General features: G+C 52.6%; 2 protein-coding genes across 6 annotated transcripts in view; both read right to left on the reverse strand.

Moving 5' to 3' along the window:
* PHRF1 (PHD and ring finger domains 1) overlaps positions 1 to 4,708 on the reverse strand; it is a 29,311-nt gene extending 24,603 nt beyond the window's left edge. Inside the window, 2 exon segments of the mRNA XM_061463188.1 lie at positions 4,573 to 4,608; positions 4,610 to 4,708. Coding sequence (XP_061319172.1) covers positions 4,573 to 4,608; positions 4,610 to 4,693 — 120 coding nt within the window. The 5' untranslated portion in view covers positions 4,694 to 4,708.
* Positions 4,709 to 14,255: 9,547 nt separating this feature from the next.
* The window catches only part of LOC133274254 (ras association domain-containing protein 8-like), a 120,588-nt gene continuing 109,302 nt past the window's right edge, over positions 14,256 to 25,541 (reverse strand). Inside the window, exons 3-7 of one of the 5 annotated variants that reach the window (XM_061463198.1) lie at positions 18,962 to 19,115; positions 17,894 to 18,792; positions 16,898 to 17,066; positions 16,100 to 16,210; positions 15,296 to 15,398 (exon numbers count right to left, since the gene is read on the reverse strand). In XM_061463198.1, coding sequence (XP_061319182.1) covers positions 15,367 to 15,398; positions 16,100 to 16,210; positions 16,898 to 17,066; positions 17,894 to 18,792; positions 18,962 to 19,064 — 1,314 coding nt within the window. In that variant the 5' untranslated portion in view covers positions 19,065 to 19,115 and the 3' untranslated portion in view covers positions 15,296 to 15,366. Of the gene's footprint in view, positions 15,399 to 16,099; positions 16,211 to 16,243; positions 17,067 to 17,893; positions 18,793 to 18,961; positions 19,116 to 20,892; positions 21,464 to 25,541 lie in introns of those variants that run through there. The other 4 variants (XM_061463200.1, XM_061463197.1, XM_061463199.1 and 1 more) reach the window with 4 other exon arrangements.

Consider the following 25,541-nt stretch of genomic DNA (forward strand, 5'->3'; position numbering starts at 1 on the left):
TAAATAAATTTAAAAAATTGACAGAAACATTGTGAATTTTTCAAGTTTCAGTAATGCATACATATGAATTATTCAAACTCGATTATGTAACACCCTCTGAAAAGCTAAACTAGCCACAGCAGTGCAAAACTCATGAATCCCAGCTGCAACACCACCACAAGGGCAGTCTGTCAGCACCAGTTCCACAGCAGGGCAGCAGCAGGCATGTTTGCTATGTGCTATGTGTGAATTTACACTGTGTATTTGGATTTTATGCAGAACCTCTGCCTGTACCACTTTCTCATTGGCCTGCTGTGGAATCAGAGCGGGATCCTGCTGACCCATCACTGCCTGAGCCATGGAGGACAACACAGACCAACCCAAAGCCACTGTGGTAAAACCGTGGATGAGCCTTCACTTCACCACCACAATGACCTTCATTTCCCAGCTCCCTAGGTCTCCTTAAAGCAAAGCAATCAGCACAGTGAGTGAAGGACCTTTTTATTTTTAAAAGTGATTCCCACAAACTACAGTTCTGACCAACATACGCTTAACTGCCAAACAGCATGCATTTCTTCACTGCTGTGGAATAAAAAAACAACTACCCACGTTATTTTTGCCCTGCTGCCCCATGGAAAGATATCCTTTAAGCACAGAGACAAACAAATCAGCACTTGTGACTTGACAATCTAAGCTGACATATTTATGCTGCAAATGTAAGCTTGTACCTTGCTCGGAGGCAAAACTCTGAGTTAAGGAAAATACTGGTATTGCAGTAAGCAATCAAGTCTTCAAATCTTGTCAGTAAAGAAAAAGTCTGGTTTGTGGATAGTTGGGAACAGACAAAGAGAAACCAAGAGAGATGAAGTAAATTTGAGATTTTAAGAACATCACAGATCTTATGTTACAAATAACCTTTTCCAAACTGGACAGCTGCTCTAAAGAAAAAAAAAAAAAGAAGGAAACCCAAGACTATACACCTAAAATGAGAGCTTGTTCTCCTATTTTTGAAGGACTATAAGCAGTACTTCCAAGTGTTGTTTTCTGTGTTTTTTTTTTCTTATGGAGAGACATTTCAGACAAATTACCACTATGAAACACATTCATGATATACTTCAGAGAGCTCACCCACCTGTACAAAAGCCCAGCTTTTGTTCCAGCACTTACGCATCAGAATTCTTCCAACCCCCACAAAGCTGGGACCAGGAGATACAAAATACATAGGAGGCATTTTATTATTATTATTTAAACCAAGAAGTTTGGTTAAGGAGGAGACTGTAGTCATTCCTCTGAGGCAAAACTTAACTATGCACTTATGTAACACAAAAGCCTAGACTGCTAAAAAGCAGCCGGTTATCCCTGAAGGCCATTTGACAGAGGCAATTATAGCTGCTTTCAGTTTGGGGGGTACCAAGGAACTGCCTTCACTGCTGTACCCAACACCTTGCTGCTTGGTCACTTGGAAAATCCAAAGTGTGCAGTACTCTGCATGAAGCCCTTCACCAGCAGAGGCTCTCACATCCACTGGTCCTCTCACCTAAGAGGTTCCCACTTTGAAGACCCTATTCAGGGTAATTTAGGATGCACTCACAGCAGGCAGCTCGCAAACACAGATGCAGGATAACTTGGCCAGAGATCCCTTGTCTTTGGGCTCAATACCACTAACGCAAGACATCACCACTTACAGCAAAATATATTTCAATTCCCTGGGCAGGTGTATCATTTACAAGCATGTAGTGTGCACACAGAACATCCAGTGTTTGAATTACAGGTTGCACACTACATCTGCTAAAGACAGATACTGTACTCCTCCTTAACATCCTCGTTTTCAGATCCTCATTTAGAAGAGCCTCACAATATCTTAATCAAACATTTAACTGCAAAAACACAGCGAGTGCATGGCAGGTGTCTGATCGCTGGTGTCTGATGCACCAGCGCTTTCCCCCGGCTCTACGTTCCCTTCACAAAGGCACAACCTCTCTCAGGCCTGTGGCATGTGCACTGAGCAGTGTGTGCCTCCTGCAGCATGGGCTCTGCAGCCATATACATCATAAGCTTGGGCTTTGCTATTAAGACAGATTACATTTTTACATCAAGCTGTCTTAAGCCATTTTAATTGTACAATCCAACAGCAATTACAAATACCTTCTTCAAGCTGTATTAGCAACAGGGTTTTCTGTTGGCTTTAAGAACAAAGAAGATTGTTTACTGAAGTGCTTGTTTGATAAATGCTTGTTCTGGAGGAAACATTCAGTTTTTGAACTACAAACCTTTTACCACAAATCAGTATTTTAACATACTTTGAGTATGTTCCAGCTAGAAGGTAAGTGCAGGTTTCTAACCATAAGAGGAGCCATGGCCTGCAAAACACACTCAAGTTCTGTGTCACTCTGACACGAAGCCGACGGAGCCGCCTACAACACTGAGCGATTCTTCCAGTCACGTGTACCTTCCTTTCTAGCACCAACTCCTTGCCTCCATTTCCAACTTCTTACAGTAGTGTCTAGTTTTTAGAAATGGAAGAGCTGCTAGACAAGACATTTACTTTAATCTGCTTTGGTAACGTTTAGGATTATACACAGGCAAAGAAGCAAGCCAGATGGACTTTCTCCCAGAGTAGTTTTGAACGCTGATCTAATGTGCAGTTACTGAGCAGTCGTGTTACAAAGAGCAGCTATAACTAAATTTAAATCTACTAAATGTTCAGACACCTGAGCTTTCAGTTCTTGTTAACACATCTGCTTTATTTGTTGGTTTGGCCCCTCTGGAAAACCACTGTCACACATCAGAAAGCATCTGGCTTTGTTTCCAACTTCATAGGCTACACTGAAAGAATGTTGTAAAAATCACAGCTGTACCTGGCTGGAAAACATCTGGATATGGTGTGACTAGTATCTGCCACCACCACATTCCAAAGGCAAGAGGAACTAAGCAGGGAAAGTATTCAGACTAACAAGTCTCTTACCAATTAGAGCCATACAGTGCCAACCTCTCATGTGCAGGGAGCTTTCAAAAAGCCCTTTAAATCTAAATTTAGAGCTGACTTTCCCCTGTTTAAGTCACAAAATGATTATCTCTTAAAAACCACTATTAGAATTGCTCATGCAACAATTTAAATAAGGGATGTACCTAAGAACCTAGCAGATAAGGCACAGAAAATTAATCCTGGGGTAGGTAAGTAAGCACCTATCTTTCCCCCATCCTGGTCCTGCCCTAAAATTTAGCCACCCTAAATTCCAAGATCGAAACTGTCCATCAAAGCTCCCCCCAGGAGCTGATATGCGCTTCCCACTCTTCAGGCATGTACATATGTTTGTAATGCAAACAAAGCACAGGCTTTGCAAAGGCACTTTTGAAGTGCAGCATTTTACCCAGAGGAGCAGCTGGATGTTTCGTACCTCTGTATTCAAAGCAGCAGCCAAGATGTACACAGTTCCCAGCCTGCAACTCCCTGAAGCCACTGGCTCAATTTCCAGCTGGGAATCAAACACTTTCCAAAGCTGCACATCCTCCTCTTTCTTAGCAGGCTTTTTTTCTTACAGAGAGTCACCCTTACTGGCGAGTTCTTTTTCAGCATCAGTCTTTCGCACCATTCCCACCTTTAACTACAGCTTTCCCTGCTGTTTATGGGCTGTGGGAAAAGGCAAAACAAAACACTGGACTTTTACGTGCTGGGGTGGGTTTTTTTTGTGCATTCGCATTAACAAAAGGTCTCAAGACCTACTGACCTTCAAGAAAGGAAATACAGAGCAAACACCTCTGCAACACATCAGCAATGCATCTATGTTACAACCAGCAGGAAGAACAGCAACCAAGCCTACAAAAAGTCCTACACTTAACTGTTACTGAACAAGGGGCACACAATGAGGGGCACCGGTTACACAGCTTTAAAATCTGTCAGTAAGCACAGATCCCTCTAGGCTACACCTTTAAGCCCAAACACGCTTTGCAGTAAGTTAATCTGTAAAAAAAACGCTCGCACATAAAGCCTTATTTCTGCTTTTTAGCCAGGGACGCACTGACTTCCTTGTAGAGGGCTGAAATAGCTTACAACTTTTTCAAACACACTCACACGTGCAGCACAAACAACGGGAAGGAAAGCGAGAGAGATGCCAGAAACACTCGGCTGTATGCAGTAGGTCTTCGCAGCATTAGATAAAGCTGCTGCGCGGCACCGGATCGCTCCCCAGCACGGAGCCGCCGTCGCGCAGGCCCTCCCCGCGCAGATGGATGCCGCCGCTTGCTCGACCGCTTCCCACCCCTTGGGACAGTTTCCGGGATAAAGGCGGCTGCGGACAGAGCGGAAGCAGCCGCGCGGAACGCCGCGGCAGCCCCCCCGCAGCGGACCCGCTCAGCCGCATCTTCCGCCGGCCGCCAGCGGCTGCTCAGAGTAAATCGCTACGCAAGTACCTCTATAGGGACTGAATTAAACACATATAAACAGCTGCTGTCCCCTCAGGAGCTGGCAGCACCCCGCGGCGGAGGACGGCGGCTCGCGCAACTGCGGCCCACGGCGAGGCCCGTCCTGGCCCCGCCGCCCTCCCCCCGGCCCAGGCCAGCCCCAGAGCTACCGCCCCGTGCCCGGGCACTCACACGAGGAGAAGGCTCCAACGCTCACGTTACCGGGCCGGCCAGGGCCAGGACGCGTCACCACCGTGAGCTGCACCGCAGGAACACACCGCCCCCCCACCTCGGAAGTGTTGCGGGAACGCATCCGGGCCACGGCGGTGCCGCCGCCTGCAGGAGCGGGACTGAACCACTGCTTGCGGGAGGGGGAGAGGGAAAGGAGTGAAGCGACAGGGTGAACCATTCGAGGGAAGGGGGGAGCGGAACGGCCGCGGGACTGAACCATAGGAGCGGAGGTGCACCGGGCTATACCACCGCACCGCCCTGAGGGGAAGGAGCTGAGTCCCCGTGGACAGCACTGGGCAGCGGGGCTGCGGAGCTGGACTGCCCTACAGGAGTCGGGCGGACAGGGGCACCCCCCCGCCATCCCCGGGGTGCTCGCTGTGCCTTTGGTCGGTGTCCCCAGGCTTGCGGTGTTGAGGCTGTGAGGCCGGGCCCCGGTGCTGCCTTCCCTTGCCGCACCCTGACAGCCAGACCTGAGCATCGGGGTCGGGGCTACGGTCCCCAGAGAAGCCGTAGGGAAGGCCGGTGGAGCGCACTTTGCCACCCCGGCAGGCTGCGCCCGAGACACGCTGTTCTCGGAGGAGGAAGGCGTGTGGTCCGTGCGGGCGCGCATCAGCCTTAAGTACCTCTGTCAGGCGATGCAGATCGCGGCTGTTCTTTTTTTTCCCCTCTTAAGTACGCGTGGCTGATCCCAGCCCAAATGTTCCCGTTCTGCTGGGTGATCGCACGCACGTACCGGAGGAAAGGTTGTTCCCCCTCTCGCAGTGTCCCACCAGCCGTGGTGTTCTGCCCAAGACCCGGGTCTCCGCCGGGCGGGGAGCGCAGCTCTGTCTGCTCGGACGTGACCCAGCGCTAACGCGCACGTACTCGCAGACACTCGGGCCATTGTCAGGAATCAGATGGGGGCCAGGGTTGAAAGCAAGGGCCTTTTCGTGACCGCACAGAGCGGAGCAACCCCTGCTCCGGCCGTGCTGCTGTCTGCCCGCTCAGGGCTTCGGGAGTGGGGCGAGGCGGGGTTGAGGGTGAGCATCCTGCTGAAGCCGTTGCCACTGAACACAGACCGCCTTAGGTTTGAGAAGACGAGACCTGCGCTGTCAGGGGGGCAGCTTTTTAATTGCACGGTAATGGTCACAGCGGTTGCTGGGCCTCGGGGGCATGTTTCCCCTTTTGGCTTCCTCCCCGAGCCCGCGGGCTCAATCCCCGCTGCACGACGGCACAGGCGATGAAGGCCGGGGGCTGCCGGGCGGTCCGCGGCGCTTCCCGCAGTCAGCGGGAGCGGTTCACTGTCACCGCTCACAGCGGACAGTTGGGAACAAACGGAAGAGCCGCAGGGCTGGAATAAGTGGGGGCTCTCCCCAGGGAAGCACCGGCCGTGTCAGCAGGAAATTTCATCCCGGAGATTAAGCGCTGAGCCACGAGCTCGTTCGGAGCTGTCGGGGGAGCAGGGGCAAAGCACCCCAGCCCGGAGCCTCTCCAGGGCAATGGCAGGCCCCCTCCTCCAAGCCCTGCGGGTTCTTGCTGTTCGCTGGAACACACAACAGCCCATCTCACCCTTCGCTCGCGCAGCAGGCGAGCGGTTCGCCCGCCACAGCCGCGCCGGCCGTGCTCGGCTGGACCCCAGCCAGTCCCGCTCCGCGCTGGACGGTTTAATACGGAGCGCAGGGAGGTCCGAGCAACGTGCCGACAGCCAGCTGTGCAAGCACCGCTGCGAAACACACTCCTTCCCTGTCTGCTCGCAGCAGGGGGAGGACGGATTTAACGTATTTATTTATTTACTTTAAAACCAAACATGAAATGTCAGGCACCGCCTGGAAGAAGAGATGGCAGCCCACGGCACGCGTGTCCCACGGAGCAGCCCGGCAAGGAGGTGTCCGGGCAGCACCCAGCCACGTTGCTCCACACAAAATACCTGGTTTTAAACAAAGTGACAATTTCCACGGTCATGCCTCACTTACGGTGTTGGTTCAGGGGCCTGTGTGCTCCGTGGCCGATTTTGCTCCAATCTGAGCGCCAGCCCTGTACTGGGGAAGACGTTAAAATACGTGACTTTTTCCCCTACGGCTGCTGGGTGAAAACAAAAAAGTCCCACACAACGCGCGCACGAAATGACAACAGAGGCTGTCATTGTGCGGACTGTCACGCAGGAGAGGGGCTGTCCCCATCCCCCTTGCCCACCGGCAGCGGGAGAGCAGAGCCACGGATGGCTGGTACACGCTCCAGCAAAACATATAGGGAAATCCTTTGAGGTCGGTAATCACCGCCGGCTGTCGGGGAGCCCGCACTAGGTTTTGCTTCCAAGTCTTGCACCACACCTTGCAGGAAGAGCACCAGGTAGCAGAACGCCCGTCAGAGCCGCGACGGTTTCCTCAAGGGATGCAGAACCAGTGCCTTCTGCTAGACAGCGTGTGTTACCAGTTCAGCAGGGATGTGGTGTCTGGCCCGTTTGGTCAGCAGCCACTTTTGTACCCAAAGTGTCCCTTCTCTTGAACACCAGCAGTGTGAATGAAGTGGGGGGGTCCCCAAACACACTCTAGTTTCTGGTCTGTTTGGGGAAGGTGTGTGTCTTTGGGCAGACGGGAGCCAGCCAAACACCCGACTCTCGTGTGTGTGCAGCAAGGCTCTTCACCTCCGCAGGACAGTGCTACGTCCATCCAGCGCTACCTTTGGCGCTGAGAAAACCCTCGCTGGGGCACCCCAACATTGTCAGCGTTTCAACCGTTTGGCTGACAGCTTGTAGGTTGATGACCAAGAGTGAGTTCTCACAAAAAAGTGTTGTCTTTTTTTTTTTTTTTTTTTTTGGGGGGGGGGGGGGAAGACGCTACTGGAAGAAGACGCCCGAGCCATCCGGTCCCTGACCCCAGGATTCAGTGGGGGCTTCAGACTGCGGGACCCCTGGAGCAGCACTCTGCGGCCAGGTTTTCCAACCTAGAGAGGAACAACGGGAACAACTATATAACAAATGAATGCAACGAGGTGAAATTCACCACCACGACGTGCAGAGCGGCAGCAGGGGGGACACGGCCGCAGAACACCCCCCCTCCCCGCGTACGTGCGCCCCGACACTGCCCTGATGGCACGGCCCCGGCGGACCGTACCATGGGCCGGGCTGCAGCGGGGGCGGGAAAGGGACTGAGGAGAAGTAGGGAGAGAAGTGGGGGAGCAACCGGGCTCCGTGTAGCGGGGAAGGGTCTCCCCGCGGGAGGCGGCCGGGTAAAAGGGGTGCCGCCAGCGGCCGCCGGCATTAGGCTTAGCGGCGAGGGCGGGGAGGGGGTCGGCGGGGCGGGGTGAGCGGGAGGCGGGCGGCGGATTCAACAGGTACAAATGGTTCCTCCCCGCAGCTGCGACGTGCAGAAGCGAACGCGCCGCGCCCGCCGCTGTCACTGACGGGGGGGGGGGCGGAGGAGGCCGCTGCCGCCGGGCGGTGACGGAGCCGCCATTGGGCCCTGCGGCGCGGAGGCGGGGCCGGCGGGCTGGCGGGCGGCTTCGCTATTGGCAGACGAGGCGCGGTGGGAGGGGCGAGGGGCCGCGGCGCGCGGCGTGGGCCGGGCCGGGCCGGGCCGGGCCAGAGAGAGAAGTTGCCGGCGGAGGGGGGAGCGCGGAGCGCAGGTGAGCGGCGGCCGGGCGGGAGAAGGCGCTTCTGCCCCGGGGTGGTACGGGGGGGCCTGTCCTGGGGGTGCGTGCGACGAGCTGCAACCCTCCGTGCCGGGATGCGCCACGGAGCCCGGGCACGGCGCGACCCCCCTCCGCTCCCGACCCATCCTTCGCGCTGTCTCCTGTGCTGCTTGCGGGCTCTGCCGCTCCCCGTCATTCTCCAGGAGCAGGTGAGCCACTGACTAACGCACATTGTGCTCTCGGCGACTCCACTGTGCGTGTGACAGCGGCTAACCTGCTCCTCGGACACCGCTGTGCGGCCGCCTCACCTCCACGGACCCATGCCGCGACGCCTGCGTCCCCTCCGTGCCACCCAAGTGAGGGGCTTCGGCGTGAGAAGGAGTCGTCATCGTCCTTCCCCCCCCCCCCGTGAAACGCCACTGTCCTGCCTCCAGCAGCTTCCCATCCTTGGCGCGGCAGACCCCTGACATGCAGAGACAGCGCCTTGCAGTTAGCCACACGGCGTGATGGAGTGTGAAAAGATTTAAGGTTTCATGCAGCCGGGCTCGGTGTGTCCAGCGCCAACGGAGATGAGTGGAACGGGCCGTGGCAGCGTGCGGGTGCTAGAAGCCCGTGGTAAAGTTGCGCCGGAGGGATGCTGTGCCCTCCTCTCTCCTTCCCTGCTCTTCTCCAAAGTCAGTAAGTGCTAGTGGACTCCGTACCAAGTTAAAGAGGTGCTTCATCCCAGCCAGTGACGTCTTGATACACCAGTCAGTGACTAACTGAAGTGCTATTGCCAAGGGTGTGTTAACAGAAGAAACTGCCTGGTATTGCCCCGGATGAGTCACCTTTAAAGAGAGACTGTCTAGTCTGTTAAATGAACAACAGAAATGAGCTTCACTTTGTTTTTCTGTGGCCGTTTTGTTTCTCATTCAGCCCCCCACCCTTGCACCCAGCTTTCCTCTCCTTGCGCCAGGGCTCTATTGGGTCCCCAGCCTTTGGCTGGGTTCTGGCAGAGCTGCCTTGCACCATCACACCGTGATGTCACGCAGGGGACTCTGACTTCATGGACCGGAGGAGCAGGAAGGCAAGCCAGGCAGGGACTCCTCCAACCGCCCAGAGTGGCTGTCACTAGAAACGGAGGAAGTGACGAAGCAAATTGCTTCTTCTACAAAGTTCTCTCTTGCAGTTTTAGACTGGTGAAGAAGCTGGGTAGTTGAAACTTACCTTTTTTAAAGCACAGAGCAGCTTTACCAGCAGCTTAAACTCATAATAACCAGCCAGGATTCACCACAGCCTGCTGAGGTTTCCTGAAAGGGCTCAGGTCTTCTCCTTGTTGCTCACATGTAGCCCTGGACTTGTTGTAAAGGCTTGATCTGGAAGAGTCAACAGTGCTCTGGTCAGTAAGTAGTTAATTCCTCAGAAGGCAGAGCAACGTCCTCTGCCCTGATAGAGACTGTCATGGAGCAATTTTGCCTGTCCCCATCTCTCCTGCATGCACTTGTTTGTTGTGTTTCCCTTTGGGTCCTGGATGAGCATCTGCTCTTCTGGAAGAAAAAATCAGCTCCCTCTGTGCCCCACGCAGACTGGGTGAGTCCACGGTGCTCAAACAGGGTGAAAAGAGAGGAACACCATCTGAATTCACCAAAGCTGCTTTCTCACTTTTTCAGAAGCCAGATGGGCCTTTTTTGACTGGGGGGTCAGATAAGTTCACAGCTTCCACAGCCGCAGGCGGCTTTCCTCCTCCCTAGCTACACTTACAGTATCTCCCCTCTGCTAGTGCCGAGTAGACAGGAGCACAGCATAGCCACGTGGAGAGCAGGGAGAGGGAAACCTGGTGCAAGATACACCTGTGTATGAGCATGTCTGTGAGCACAAACTGAAGCCCGGTGGTCCCCTACCACCCCATTTTACTGGGATGTGTAACTGTGCATGTAACAAATCTGCATCTGAAAATTAAGGTGCTTTGTTTCTTTTTGAAGAAATATCCCTGTGTCTGGGACTGTGCTGCCCAATGACTAACTGCTGGAAATGCCACTGGCAGAAGCAACTCTGTGGGTTGCCTAGCCAGGCTTGTCCCAGTTCCCATGAGCAGCACTGTGGTATGAATTTCCCACTACCTATGGAACCATCCTGCTCAGTTCCAGTAAGCGAAGGCAAGGGGTTGAATTGAAGTTTGGTTTTGCTTTTATTTTGTGTCTCTCTCCAGTAAGTGGTGGTAAGTATACAGTTTAATTCCTGGTTTTAGCATCCTTGTGGCAAGATTCAAAACTAAGCTGCTGTGCTGACACCTGAAGTCTTCAATAAATAGTGCAAAACCAGCGTTTGAGTGCTTATTACTGTATTACTGGGTGCTAGACCAGGTGAAGAGGAAAGCTGTACCTTCTCAGTGATACGTCTGATGTGCATTGCATGCCCCGTGCCTCCTTTTACCTCTGCAGCCAGTGAAGGTGGCTTGAAAAGGAGAGCAGAAGGGGTGCTACCTGGTTGTCTCTCAAGCAGAAAGCCCAGCACCAGGGCTAAGATACCCTTAACTTCATGGTTTTTGGTAGCTAACAAGCAGATTGGTAAGGACATGCTTAGCCTGGCAACAAGAATAGTCGTTGCTAAAAGCTCTTGCTCAGAACTGATGCTGTAAGATTTCTGGGGAGAGGCAGGAGTGTACTTTGCAGGAGGGGAAGATGCTTGACTGTCAGGCCCATTACACTGAAGGAACTTCTCTGTTCTCACATATTTTGTTCTCTTATTTCAGCTCTTTGCAGAGGGAAGTGAGCAGGCTTAATGCTTCAAGCATTGTGCTAGGAAGTGCCTACCCTGTTCTGTCTGTAACGTGTGCCAGTAGCAGGTCGGTGGTGAGCCTCACTGAAGGAGTAAGCTGGCCTGTGAGGAATAGAAGGAGTACATGAATTGTTTAAGAGGGAGTCAGTCAATTAGATGCAAGCATGGACTTACATAATACATCCTAAAAAAAAAAAAAAAAAGGAATAAAATTTCTGCTGGCAGAAGGTTCCATTGGGAGACAAACTTGCTCATCCATAAACAAGGAAATTTCCCAGCTTCCTCTAGTGCTTTATGTTTTTTTAAATCTTTTTTGTTTTTGTTTTTTTTTTTTTTTTTGTTTTTTTCTCAGGGCAAGGTAGAATGCACTCAGTCTTTACCCTGAGACAGGGAAAGGAAAAACATCATAGGGAGAGCAGACATTGCTCCCTGCACAAACACACATGCCAGTTCAAGGAGTTTCTCTTCTCCCTCTGCAGTGAACTACCCTCATAGGAACTGTGTGCCCAGGAGCAAGCAGCAGAGCATCTGTATACAGCTTGGGGAGCAAAACCAACAGGCATTTTCTCCTCCAGTCATTCACACCTTTCCTTATGTAACTGGTGCTGAAGCGTGTACTTTAGAAGCTGCTTGCCAAGTCCAGGGGCTGGGAGGCAGCACGAATGCTTGCTTCTAGCACTCTAGGTGAGATTTAAGGGGGGGGAAAACCTAAACTCAGACACTGAGGAACTTGTACGAACCCATGACTGCAAACTGGGTGTCTTTCAGATGTACGCAGCTGTGCTGCCCTTGAGGAACTGTACTGGTCTGGGGCAGCACCATCTGCGGATGATGCCTGACCCAAAGAGCTGGCACAGCCCAGGGTAGATGGGTGAGGAGCTGGGAGCCATTTTATTTGCTTATGCAATATAAAAAAAAATATATAGTAATTGTGTAGCACAGAAAGGAGAAGAGGCCCAGGGGGCTGGGTGGCCGAACTGCTCTCCTCAGTGGTGCCTTGGCCTGAGAGGCTGCAGAGCTAATTGAAAATAAAAACTCAAAAGGATGCTGGGGCTGTTCACCAGTGAAAAAACAGGTATGTCCTTTGCATTGTGATTGCTGGGTGCCACTGGAGGTGGTGGTGAGAAGCATTCGAGGAGGGAGAAGCCCTGAAGCCCATTCCTGCCTGCCATAGGGAAAGAAGAAGTTGGTCCACAGCTCCTGAGGGACATGGGGACATGGCTGTCCTCCATTCACCCAAGCACAGCATCCTCGAGGCACCTGGTATGCTTGGATCCCTGCCTCAGCCACAAGCAGCTGGTTGTTCCCTCTCCAGTACACATCGTGTGCTGGGCTTTTGGTTTGTGTTTTTGTTTTTAAGGGAAAAAACAATAATTCATTTGCTTTGTTTTAATCTCATAACAATGAGTAATTCCTTCCTAGCACTCTGTAGTGGCCTAGAAAAGGACAGCATCATCTCCACTGTAGCAAGAAGGCTTCTCCCAGGGCATAAAATTTTAATTAGGAACAATCACGCAGCCTTGAAATGGGAATTGCAAGCAGCAAAAAAAGTCAAGCCATCAATAAAATATTCAATGGCAGAAATGTATTATTGACACAGCCTTTGGAGCAGAGAAAGGCAGGGGAGCCAGAGCAGGTATCGAACCTCACTGGGTGAAATAACACGTGGGGACCTGCACGCTCACCATGCCATTGCACCCCCCCCCCCCCCCGCCATTGCACACCCCCAGTACCAGGAGGAATATAGGTCACCCGCGGGTGGGAGTTTCCCAAGGTAATAAATGAGTTTGATTAATGCCTCTCCCCACACTGGTGTGCTCCACAGCAGGGAGAGAAGCGTTAATCAAAGTAATTTATCACCTTAGAAAACACAGCTCCCTTTGCAGCAGCTGGGTGATGGTTTATGGGACACAAAATGCCACAGCTTTGTGCTGGAAAAGCAGATACCCCTGAGCCATGGCACTCACCCTAACCCCATGTGTTAAACTTCTGAGAGACACAGCCACGTCACGCTGTCCCCCATCCCACCCATCAGTTCCGAATCCTGCATCCCAGTACTCAGGGCCAAAATCTGCAGTGATGCATATTTTTTAAACCCGTATTTCCCCTACTATTCCCCCGCCCCAAGGCAGACTGATGCTGGTTTGACCTGTCAGATCACGGCTGAGTGGAAGTGACCCACAAAAAGCATCATCAAATATATAAACAGAAGCGCAGGGCAAAAATCCTATGCAAAATCAGAGATTCAGATTAGTTTTCTGCCCTGTTTTTCCCAGTAGGAGGTGCCATAAGCAGTGACTCTTTGGTCTTTATTCCCATCTATTTTGCAGAAGGCAAAGCTACAGGTTTAGCCCCCAAACCAGAAGATCCAGTTTTTAACCTGCAGAGGTCAGCATTTCAGGGCACACAGAGGACTTTGCGCAACATCCCAAATCTGGCCATGTCCAAGGCAAGTGGATTTTCTGAATCTGTTTTTTGGGTGTTTTCCCCCCAAGCAGCACTGAAATGCTCTTTACAACCTCCATCACCCTCTGCTGCTCTTCCTGTCAAGATGGAGTCTCACTTTTAAAAGCAAGAGTCGAAAAAGCTGACCGCAAGAAGCCCCAAAAGGAAGCAAACAGGAGAGAAACTCCTAGATGCGGCTGCACAGAGCAAACAGTTTTACCTCATTTTCCCTGACATATGTGATTTAAGGAGGAGGAAGAAAAAAACTAACAAACAAACCAACCAACCCAAAAGCCCCAAACCCCATGATTCAAAAAAGACAACTCTGAAATTGGATCTCCTCACTGCAGCAGCTCTTCCGTCGTAACTGGTTGTACCAGCACTCTCCCAACAAAGCATACTTTAATCCTTCAATATCACTTGGCCAACCTGCTGGGCTGCAGTGGCACCTCAAAAAATCAGCTTTGAGAGGGGCACATCCCCAGGGCCCAGAGCCCAGCAGTCTCAGGGGAGACACTGATGGACAGCAAGAGCAGACGTTCTTGCTTGCAGTTATCCAGGGGTAGACAGAGGGGCTTGAAGGTGAATGAGAGGTTCCACCCTTACCTGCTCATATCTGCAGCCAAGCGCTATCCCCTTCGCCTCCTGTCCTAAAATGCTCCACGCTGCTGCTGTGCATTATTAAAATGCTGCCATGCTTCATCCCAGAGATGGCTGGCCTCTCACCGGAGACAAGCTTCATCTGCTGGTTGTAAAGCACTTTGTGATTTAAAATAAAATAAAAATGAAATAAATAAGAACAAAGGAAAAGAGCAGCATGTGCATAAGATGCATTCAGTCATAAAATACTTACAGCTTCAATTCAGCAAAGGGGAAGAGATGGCTTGGAAATGAAAGAGGTGGTCACAGGGTGCGATGTGCCCATGGGGCACCTGACCAGAAGCCATCAGAGAGGGCTCTCCCAGGCCCACAACAGCACGCGCACACTCACTTTGCTCAAATCCTTTCCCAAAGATTTATTGAAGATGGAAACCGCGGCACACCGGGTTACATTCGTAGGGGAAAGTGGGGTGCCCGAGTCACAGTTTTTGCAGTTTTTGTGTTGAAAACCTTCTCGACAAACCCATCCCCTCCCCAGACCACTTTGGTTTTGCAATTAAAATACAAGGCGACCCACTGGGACAGATGAACAACACCCGAGAGTAACTACTGGCCATCAAGTAGAAAACCAAAATATAAATCAGTGAAATGTGACCAAGTGCACTTTGATCCTGTTCCCCACCTGCACTGCCACTGGGGAAGGGCTCGTTCAAGGACTGTATTTTAGAAACAAGTTGAAAAATTAAGGGGATTTAAGAAAAAAAAGCCCCTGCTGTGTGCTCCCTGCTCCCCTAAAGCCTGGTCCATGGCACCATGATAAAGGGGTTTCTACTAGAGATTTCTTATAAAAGGGAGGAGCAAAAATTTGTCTTAGAGCTGCTCTTGTGCATCTCCTGTAGCCCATGAAGAGGTTGTGTGTCATGGCCCCATTTCCTGCGGAGAGGTGCTGTAAAATCTGTTAACTTGCTCCATCCAGGTGAGTCTCCAGGCAGGTCTCCACTGCAGCTTTGCTCCCCTAGTCAAAAGAGCAAGGACTTTTCCAAATGGACGATGGGTCTTTTGAGGAAGCTGTGTGGAAAGGGAGCACTGCTGTTTTCTGTTGAATATAGAAAGCTCTCAAAAAATAAAAATAGAATGAGGTTGTTTCCATCCACAGGGAGGAGGGTTGCTTTGTGTTGTTGGTCTCTGGTTTTATTTTACAGTCTGTAAAAATACTCTGGCCGTCCACATCCATTCACAATATAAAGCAGTAAAAAAAAAATATATATATATATATATATAAAATATGGTTTATTTATACAGTTACACTTGCAAGGCAATTGATCCTCCACTGGCCAGGCCCTTCTACCTCCAGATGCTCTGCCTGGTTGATACAACTGCAAGACAAGACAAAAACCACCTGAGCAACCCCATCACAGCAGGCAAACAAAAAGGGGAATGGAAAACAGGACGTACGTGAGGGCAAAGCCTGGGCTGGGAGATGGACATGCAGATGCCAGTGCATCTCCTGAGACAGGGGTGGACGTTTTGGGCTGTGAGGAGGACGGCAGTAGGGTCTTGCTGAGCGGATGGTGGTGTGGGTGGGAATGGCATACCAGCATGCAGCCACCATTGCCATGGCAGGCAGGAACATCATAGGTTGCTCTTTTGTGGTACAGGGCTAGGATTAGGATCACAGTAGGTGGGAGGAGTTTTGGAGGAAACTGGTCCCCATGATGGAGCAAAAGTGACTCCTGTATAAGATGGGCGCCAAATCATCCCCATCCTAACCCTAGCAAGGTCTTAGCCCTGGGGGATGCAGGGTGGCAGGAGAGGGGATGCAGAACATTCTCCGCAGCTCCTGGCAGGGCAGAGAGCTGGACCTCCAGCATGAGAGCCCCTGGCAGCAGAACGAAGGCTGCCAGGGTGTAAGCTTTGCTCTTCCTAATGGCATCTATAAATAGCTCTGGCCTCCTGCTCCCAGCACACGCTTGCTCTCTGCAGCCCATTTTGGGCAGCAAAAGCCTTTTCCCGTCCTTCCCACGCATCCTTCCCCATCCCAGCTTGTGCTCCTGGGCACCTGCTGGGACATACGCACCCTCAGGGCTCAGGCTGGACACCAGTGGCTCTGGCAGGGTCCTGGGATGGCTGAGGTGCTGTTTGGTGCTGGCCTGGGGAGGCGAGTCTGTGCCGGTAGTGGGAGGAAAACCTACAGATGGGGAAAAATGCCTGGCTCAGGCTGGGCTTGCACCTCCCCTGTGCTTGCTGGGCACAGCTGCTGCAGTGCTATGGGGCAGCCACATCATCCTCTCTGGGTACTCCAGAGGAGAAGTGACCAGGTCCCTATTTTTCCATGTCACTTTCCACAGGAGCCCCCCCACCATCTCCTTTCACCCTTGTGAGGATGTGGACGTGGCCCCAGGCACCATGCTCACCCATCCCCAACACAAAGAGGTCATCGGTGGCTGGAGCCCATCCCCACCGGCCACAGCCAATGGGGGATGACACTGGCCCTCAGCAACCTTTTTGCCACTGCTGTGGCAGCAGCATGCAACAATGCTGTGAAGGAAAGATCCCTGCAGCTGCCCCAGCCCCCAAAACAGCAATGCAGGATCTGAGCACTGAGCGTGGCTACAAACAACCCCAAGGCTTCAGTGGGGAGGAGGAAGGAGTCCCGGGGCTGGCAAACCTCAGAGACCCCTGGGGTGGGGAGTGAGTGCTGTGCCAGCACCAAAACTCCATTCCTGCTGCCTAACAGCAGTGCCCAGGGCAGAACTGGCCAGCTTTGGGGCTGAACCCTTGGAGGGGGTGCTGACCCCTTTGGAGGGGGAGGCTGGGAGCGGGCAGGAGTCCCCCGGAGCAGCCCCCACGGCCGAGCCGGCAGCAGCGTGCTGACCTCCGTTTCTCCGGTAGGCTGGCAGCTCGCACTGGCTCGGCTCCGGCTGGGCATCCTCCTCGGACCTGGCCTGCAGGACAGTCACCGTGGCCCCCGTCTGCTGAATAAACTGCTGCAAATTACACTGCCTCAGCTCCTTATTTAACTCCTCCAGCTCTTGGGTCTGGGCCTGCAAAACACACACCGAGGGGGAGGACAGGGTGAGCTGCATGTCCCTCCCATGCCCCAAAACCAGCTGGCATACCCACCCCGGGGCTGCTTCCCCTAGCTGGGGCTTACCCTGCCACAGCTAGCAGAGACCTCGGGGGTAGCGTGGCTCAGCCACCCCTCTCTGAGGGCCTGTGGAAAGAAGGGATGAGGAAGGCATTGTTTTGGGAAGGGCCCTGCTTTGCTGCATCTCCACAAGAGGGTGTGAGCAGCCATCAAACTGTGGCCGATGCGGTGCTGGGAGGTGCCAGACACAAATGAAATGCTCAAGACAAGATGCTGGAAGCTCAGCCCCACAGCTGCCATCATCACACTGCGCAGGCCCTTGCACAGTCTGCATGGTCAAAAGGTTTCATGCACAGCCACCATGGGACCTACACTGTCCTATTCCCCTCTGCGACTCCTTTATCCAAGATATTAACCCTTATGCCAACGCCACTGACCCTGCACATGGACCATTTGCTCTGGCACCATTGTCTGTGCGGCAGTGGGGTGATGCTGTGCTTCCTGTGCACCAGCCAGGAGGAGTTCCAGCCCAGATGCAGCTTGCACAAGGTCAAGCTGCATTTGTGTGGGACCCTGTGCTGGCTGGGTAAGAGCAGTGGTGTCCCCCTGACAGTGGTTACTGCCACTGAGCCACCTCCATGCACCCAGCCCCACGCTTATCAGCCAGGTGTGGCAAGACCAACCCCACACAACCCATCAGCCCCCAGGCTGCTGGAAGGCTGGTCCCGTCACCTCCCAAAGGTCATACCACCCCATGGGGCTGCTTGACCTGGTCCTATCTACCTGCAGATTCCTTTCAGCTTCCTCCAGGGCTTTCTCCACACTGGCAAGGTTGCTCTCCAGCTGGGTCCCTTGCTTGACCTTGGCCTCTAGGTCCCTTTTCATCTTGGCAGCCATGTCCTCCAGCTCTGTGGGGCTGGGCACAGGGATCTCCTTCCCCCTCTTGGCTCTCTCTGCCATCTCCCACTGGATCTCCTGCTGCAGGGCTTCAGTCCGGGCACTCAGCTCATAGATCCTCTGGGTGTACTCCTCCAGACTGGCCCGGAGGCTCCTAACGCGCTCCTGCCGCTCCCGCTCGCACTCCTTTTCCAGCCGGAGCTCAGTTTGCCAAAACTCCTCCTCACCCAGCTCTGTCTCATTCCTCCGCACCAGGTGCTCTAGGTAGAGGATCTCATCCTCCTGACCCGTGAATCGGCCACGCTCCCAGAGCCGTAGGTCCATCTCCAGGGTGTCCCCATGGGCCTCCAAGGAATGCAGCTGCTCCTGCTGCCGCAGCACCCTCCTAAACAGCTCCTCCTTGGAGGGTTGGAGGACCCCACTGCCCTCCAAATCCATCCTTTCCCGTGCTTGGTGCCTCCAGCGGCTCATGGCAAATGGGTCACCTGCAGGACCCAAGTTGAAGGTCATGGATTTTTTTGGCTCCCGGGAACGGGGTGCATCCGTGCTGGCAGGCCTGGGCTTGATGGGCAAGCTGGCCCGGATGAACGTCCTCTCGGGGGCTTGGGGAGCACCCTCTGAGGAGGGCCGCTCAGCCATGCTGGGGCCTGTCCGACGCAGCACAAACTGCACGTCGTTGGCATACTGCCCACATTTGGCCAGCGACTCCAAGGGGCACTCCAGTGGCAGCAGCTGCCGCTCCTTCTCCCGCAGCTTCTGCACCAGCACATAGCGGCCCGTCTGACCTGCCGGGAGGAGGTGAGCATGTCAGACTGGGAAAGCCATGGCCAGCAGTGATGTACTGAGGCTTCTGACACCCCCAGATCAGGACCCCTACCCACCCAAGGTCTCCTCTTCCCAGGAAGCACCTGCAAAAGGTCATCCCTCCTCGCCCAGCAGATGGACATGGCTCACCTATGGCCCGCGCCAAGGCGATAACCACTTCTTGGCAGGTGGTTTGCTCCGAGACACCACAGACAACCCTCTGGATCCCATCCACCCAGACCTTCAGCTCCATCCCCACGGCTGCCGGGTCTCAGGTGCACTAGGTCATTGCAGGATGGGTGGTCTGTAGGGAGAAAAGAAACCAGGTTTCCATCCCAAGCTTCCAATGAGGAACATGAGAAGCTTTACGAGCAATGTCAATGATCATCTTTTAACACCAGCATCCCTTAAGGTGCATTCTAGACCAAGCAGTTGCTCGCTGCTGCCCTCCTTCAGTCTGCAGCTCAGTCTGCAGCTCACCCTGTACACAGACTGCACATTTGTTGATTTTATTAGAACACTGGTGTTTACCTGCAAAAAAAGAGAAAGTTGTTTGATTTTTTTGCTTCTCATGCTTAAGCAGGGGGTTCAAATCTTCCTGCGGTGGAAAATGATGGGGTTTGTGGGTTTGTGTGCCTGCATGGTGCCCAGAAGAAGATGCCCAGGTTATTTCAGCTGCAAGCACAGATCTTTAACAGGTTTGTTGGACTTTCACTGTGATTTCTCTTACAATTTAGCAGCACAGCACCAAACAATAGTAGAAAAGGCAGAGAAACCACTGGCTGCACACGCTCGCAATGGGATATTGAGAGAAGGTGCAGGCAGTGCACATTTTAAACTATTTATATCCATCTCAATTTATCAGAGAGTTTAATTAAGACATTGATTGAGATTAATTGATTAAGAGATTAAAATAAAGCCTCTTTCTGCACAAAACCAGAGGTAGTGTTTGGGAGAGGGAGCCAGGCAAAGCCCGGGATCCCGGGGGATGCTCTACCAGCGCTGGTGCCCAGCCTGACTGCCACCCAGCAGTTACTTGTCCTGTGTTAGCCCGGGTGCACCCAACTCCTGCCTCTTCCAGCAGCTCAACAACTGCAAAAGCCTTCAAAAAAAAAAAACACCAAAAAGCCCCTAATAAAAAAAAAAAAAAAAGCAGAAACTGTAAAGGACTCAGATATTTGAGCTTATGGTGTTTTCAAACACTGTGCAAACAAAGATGTACATTTCCTCCCCCTATAACACTCTCTTTTTCTAGCATTGGGCTCATCTGAAAGCCATAAGCAGAGGGCTGTATACAGGAGATTCTCAGGCCCTCTGTTTGGAGGGTCCCAAACCACTTTCCCAACCTATCCCGGCTGGTTGCAGCCTCTCCATCCCTCAGCTGCAGCTCTCCCAAGTTTGTAGTCAGGCTGCAAGGAAATTTGGCCTCAGGTTAAACACCACTTCTTGCTTGCTGCCTGCTTGAGTAACCGAAGGGAGGGCTTGAAGGGTCTCATTCCCAGCGATGAGGGAGTTTAGCCATAACATGAGAAAACAAGGAGAAACCAGGGAAGACGCCACTTGTCGAGGCCACTGCCCATAGATGCCACCCCCCCTGCTCACCTCTGGAAGGTGGGCACGGAGTGGCTGCCACAAATACCTTGGTGCTGAGTTCATGTTTGCCTTGGCTGGGTGGCTGGGGAAAACCAGTGGGGGAGAAGGGCACCGTGTGCTCAGCTGCTCTCCCTGTGAGCCCAAACCCCCTCAGATTTGCAAGGTTCAGCCCAATTTCATCCCAAAGCTGGGCTTTGTCACCACTCCCCACACCCTGCGCATTCAAAGCCACAAGTGGCCCCTGGTGCAGAGCAAAGTCCAAGCACCTCCACGGCACCACCCAGCTCACCCTGAAGCCACTGGTTCCTCCCAACACAGCACCCTAATGCCAAATCTGGGGTGGCAAAGCATACTGGTGAGCAGCACCCCCACCCCAGCCAGGGACCCTGTCAGCATCAAACCCAGCTTTTCCTGCCCCGACCCCAGGGGGAGGCCAGGAGCTTGGAAAGAAATAAGAAAGCAATAACCCAGGTGTGGCACAGCCTTACCTAGCCTGGAAGTTCCAGAGGCTGCTGTACGCTGCTGGGTGTGGGAGCAGGATGCCTGCTGGCACACCAGTCCCAGGCACCTGCCTGGGTTCAAACCCAGCACCAACCTCCGGCCCCACCTTGATGATCATTTACCAGCAGCACCGCTGCCAAAGAGCTGGGAGCAGCAGTTTCTGTCCTGATACAGGGGAAAGCACCCAAAAAGCAGCTGGTGCACCTCTCCCAGACACATCCCCAGGCATCTGAAAATCCAGTTGTTTTTATTACTATGTCCTTAAATTCTAGCAAGCACAGGACAGCCCTGTTAACCAATTGCTCACCATAACCCAAGTTTTCCTTGGGGGTTGCTGTCTCCAGCTCATAGCCAGATAGGAGATGTTACCTGCCCCCTTGCAAGGGTGTGGTAAATATGGCTGGGAGCTGCTGCCTCCTCAGCCTGCCCTCCTCACCTCTTCCAGGGCAGGATCATAGAATGGTTTGGGTTGGAAGGGACCTTAAAAATCATCCCGTTCCAACCCCCCTGCCACAGGCAGGGACACCTTCCACTACACCAGGGTGCTCAAAGCCCTGTCCAACCTGGCCCTGAACACTGTCAGGGATGGGGCAGCCACAGCTTCTCTGGGCACCCTGTGCCAGGTTGTCACCACCCTCGTCATGAAAAATTTAAGGATCTGCTCCCCCCAGCCCACCCAAACCCAGCCCAGCTGCCCCTCTTCCCTCAAAGGCCTGGCCCTCATGGAGGAGCGGATGGGATGAAAGCTCATCCTCATCTGGGAGGACAGCAATGTGCCCTGCACACATCACAACCTACATGCAGCATCTTGTCTCCAGTAACCTACCACACCAGCATCACCTCTGCTGTAGCCCCACTCAGCTCTTTACCATCACTTCTAAAATAATAAGCAGCTGGGGGGCACTGTTCCTCCACTTGCAAACATGACCCTCCTCTCTCCAAGCTTTACTGCCGACCCCCTGCTTTAATTAGCAAGTGTCTTTGTTACACCACCAGGTAGCAAAATGGGCTCTTGGTTTTTGTACAAGAAACACTTTTCTACAGGAAGCAGCACTTCTCAGCAGAAGGACAATTTCCAGCTGCCTCTGTTTGTAGCTGCCCTAGGAGGTCACTTTGACCATGAACCAGAAGTGCAGGCAGCTGCCGGGTCCTGCTGGCTGTCCCAGAAACAGCACAGGGAAGTAAGCAGGTGGCTGTAGGCATCAGGAAGCATCCCAAAAGCTGCTCTCATTTTATTCTTATAACCCCCCTCCGTAGATTTATAAATAACTTTATTGGAAACAGATTAACAAAGTGACTTTCTGCTCCCTTCCCCATGCAATGGGTCCTAAAATTGAGGGTAAGGATGATTCCACAATTACACCAAATTTCCTAACTGGGAGTTGGAAATTTCAAATGCTGACACTGGCAGGGGGGGCGAAGGGTTTTGTTTTTTTTTTTTTTGGTTGTTGTTAGTGCTTTTTAATTAACAATCTCAGATCCTGCAGCTTTATTCTCTTTCCTGGCACTGCCATCTCCCAATCTCCCTGAAGCTGTCAGGCTGAAGAGGAGCTGAAGCAGCATTCCTGCATGTGCAGGAGAGGGATGCACATTGTGCACAGCTCCTGCAAACCACCACCCTAATGGCTGCCAGGACTCACAAGGGTTTGGTGGTGTCCCAGAACCTGAAATAATATATGGCCAGCTCAGAAAACTGGCCAGCCATCCTCCTTACACAAGTGAGGACCACAAACAGTTTGCAGGGACTCCCCCAACATCCTACACAGGAATTCTGAGAAGCTGAGACAGCACCTTCCAGCCAAGGATTGCAAACACTTCGCAAACACTCAGAAGAAAAAAGAATCATATTTGCTTAGGAGGAAAAAAACCTACCAGTTTTGCACGCAACAGCATAGCCAGCTGCAACCCAAATCCCAAAGCATCCCAAATGCCTCTTGGCTGCATCCCAAACATCTCTAACAGACCTCCTAACAAGTACTGTCTGGTACCAGCATGCAGGTTTTGAGCCAAGCATCCCACCAGTGCTGAGGTTTCACCCATTTTGGGGAGTTCACTTGGTACGTCCACCCTGGCAGAGGGCTGGGTACAACACTGGGCAGGCAGGAAGCACAGTGAGAGCTTCCCAGCAAGCCTAATTAAAACTGCAAAATCCAGAAGACTAGAACCCTTTCATGCCAGGGTTTGGGCTGGGGTAATAAGAACTCATAACTAATAAATAAAGATGTATTTGTACTTGAGAGCAGGCTATGATGAGCTCACCATCCAAAGAGGATGAAGGTGTCTACGGGGCCAGCAGCAGTCCATCCCTTTGGATGTGCTCCAGGCAGATGCTGGGGTACTCTTGGTCATTTCATTCCTGCTTTGAACCTGACCCTCTCACTCCTCTCCTGCCCTGTGCTGGGGGTATGCTCATCCCAGCTGTATGCAGACACATAGGTAAAGAAAAAACCCCAATACATGAGTAAACAGCAAGTGATGAGGGGAGGAGTCACTCATGCCACCATCCTGCAGGCTGGTTCTGACTCACCGCCTGGGATCAGCTGCTGTGGTGATGCATCCAACAGCTATTTAATGCTTCCTGAGGTCTCTCCCTGCCCCAAGCACAGACACCAAAGGGAAGAGATGGTACTTGCCCACATGCTGAAACCTTCAAGTGGGACAGAAGCCTTGCCATTACTCAGGTGTGGAGAGGTGACCCAACATCAAGAAGATCCCCCTGATGGTGCTCATCCTGCAGCAGGTTGGAGGTGATGGGTCTTCATCCAGGGTCTCCTCCAGCCCATTGACAGTGTCCTCCCCTCTTAGGTCCGTCTTTTGGAGTGGTATCACCTGCCCTTGGCTGGGCTGTTGCAGGGATAGAGCAGCTCTGCTGAGCTTTCTAGACCATGTCCATTCCAGGCCAGAAGGTGACCAGAGTCAAAGCTTGAGGCCGTCACCAAGGGTTGACACCACTGGCAGGTTCAATGCTGGGCAAAGATCAGCCACAGCAAAGCTTGACACTGTGGCTCCTCCTGGTCTGGCAGGTCCCACGCTGGGTAGAGACGATCATCCACAGCTCTGTGCAGCAGAATCTGGCTACCACTGATGGTTGCTGCCACTGCAGCAGGGAGCACCTGGCAGAGCCCTGCCTGCAGCATTGTGGTGCAGGACCTTTCCACAGTGCCATGTTCATCCTGAGGATGCTGGCTCTGGAATCCCAAGCAGACACCATCTCATAGCCTAGTGCAAAGCAGCCAAAAAGAGGTCATCATCATCTGCTGTGTGGAGGCCATGAGGGTGCACGCAGGACACAGGCACAGGGCTCCAGCCTGGGGCAGCAAATGGGTTACTTTATTCACATGCAAAGAGCTGACAGGGGTTAAACAAGCTCAAGAGGTGACAAACAAGTCCTACCAGAGCAGTCACAGCCCAGAGAGGCAGCATCCTGTCACAGGGAGGGCGTGCAAGTGTTACTCACCCCACAGGCCTATGCAAGGTGGCCACAAGCACCCAGGAGCAAGGAAGCAGCAGGCACAGGGCTCTAATTCACACCCAAATGTCTTATTTAGGGGTAGCCATAATAATCCCTGCATCCGTGGTCCACCCATCATGTCCCATCCAGTTCCCTGATCTGCGACAGCATGCCTGACAGCAAGTCCTACAAATCAGCAAGTACTGAAATCGGTAATTTTAAAACCACAAGGACTTTGAGAACTCCACTTTTTTCTCCTCCTTCTGCTGGAGAAGCCCCAGCTGGGGACAGGGATTACCACTGCAAATGTACCCTGAAGGTGCAGCTTTACCAGAAAGGTGCAGATAGATCCCAACCCACATGCACCCCCAGGCTCTGTTGCACTTTGATAGCAAGCAGTTTCTGCTGGAAGCATCTTACGATGCATAACACACACTTAGCATCTCCAGAAGTTACATTCATGTTTCAAAGGCTTTTTGAAGCTGAAGCAGATTGAATGGCCAAGACCAGGAAAACAACATCTTGTGGCACTTGCATTGCCAAGAAACATCCCTTGAGCTTGAAGCCACGGATCACTGTCGAAGTCCCCTGGCATCCCAAGGCAGACATGTCCCATGCATTAGGATCTTGCAGGAAATGCCTGAAGAGGCAGATTTCTGGAGAGCCATAAGCACCACACCAGCAACCCCCCATTAAGAGCAAATTGGAGGGCTAGGTATTTTCTGCTCCACTTCCTCCCCAAAATTACAGTCCCATGTTAACATGCCCAGGGTGTACAGGCAAACCTGGCCAATGCTGAGCAGGGTGGGAAGAGCCAGAGGCAAATCCTAATCCTGCCCTGCACTATGATGCAGGATGGTGACTGGCCTTGGGGTGATGGCCTTTCACAGGGATTTAGGGCAGGGAGGTTCATAACCCAGGTAATGCAGAAGCAGCTCACCCCATCCCAGCTCTGCCTGCAGAGACTTCTCTCACAATTTTTTCCACCCAGGCTTTTGGCTCTGCTACAGCATTAGACCTATATGAAGGCTTCAGAAACAGCACTGGGAAGGAGCTAGGGGACCTTTTTCCCCTGTCTTAAGCCACAGTTGGTGACCATGGCAGGCAAGTATCGAGAGCCATGTTGAAACATCAAGGATTGTGGGCAGCAGTGACATGTCAGGGATGTTTACTAGCCAGTCCACT

Source organism: Pezoporus flaviventris, unplaced genomic scaffold (genome assembly GCF_033815535.1).
Source record: "Pezoporus flaviventris isolate CSIRO_AGI_PZ_B2104156 unplaced genomic scaffold, CSIRO_AGI_Pfla_v1 ptg000036l, whole genome shotgun sequence".
In the NCBI taxonomy this organism is placed as follows: Eukaryota; Metazoa; Chordata; class Aves; order Psittaciformes; family Psittacidae; genus Pezoporus; species Pezoporus flaviventris.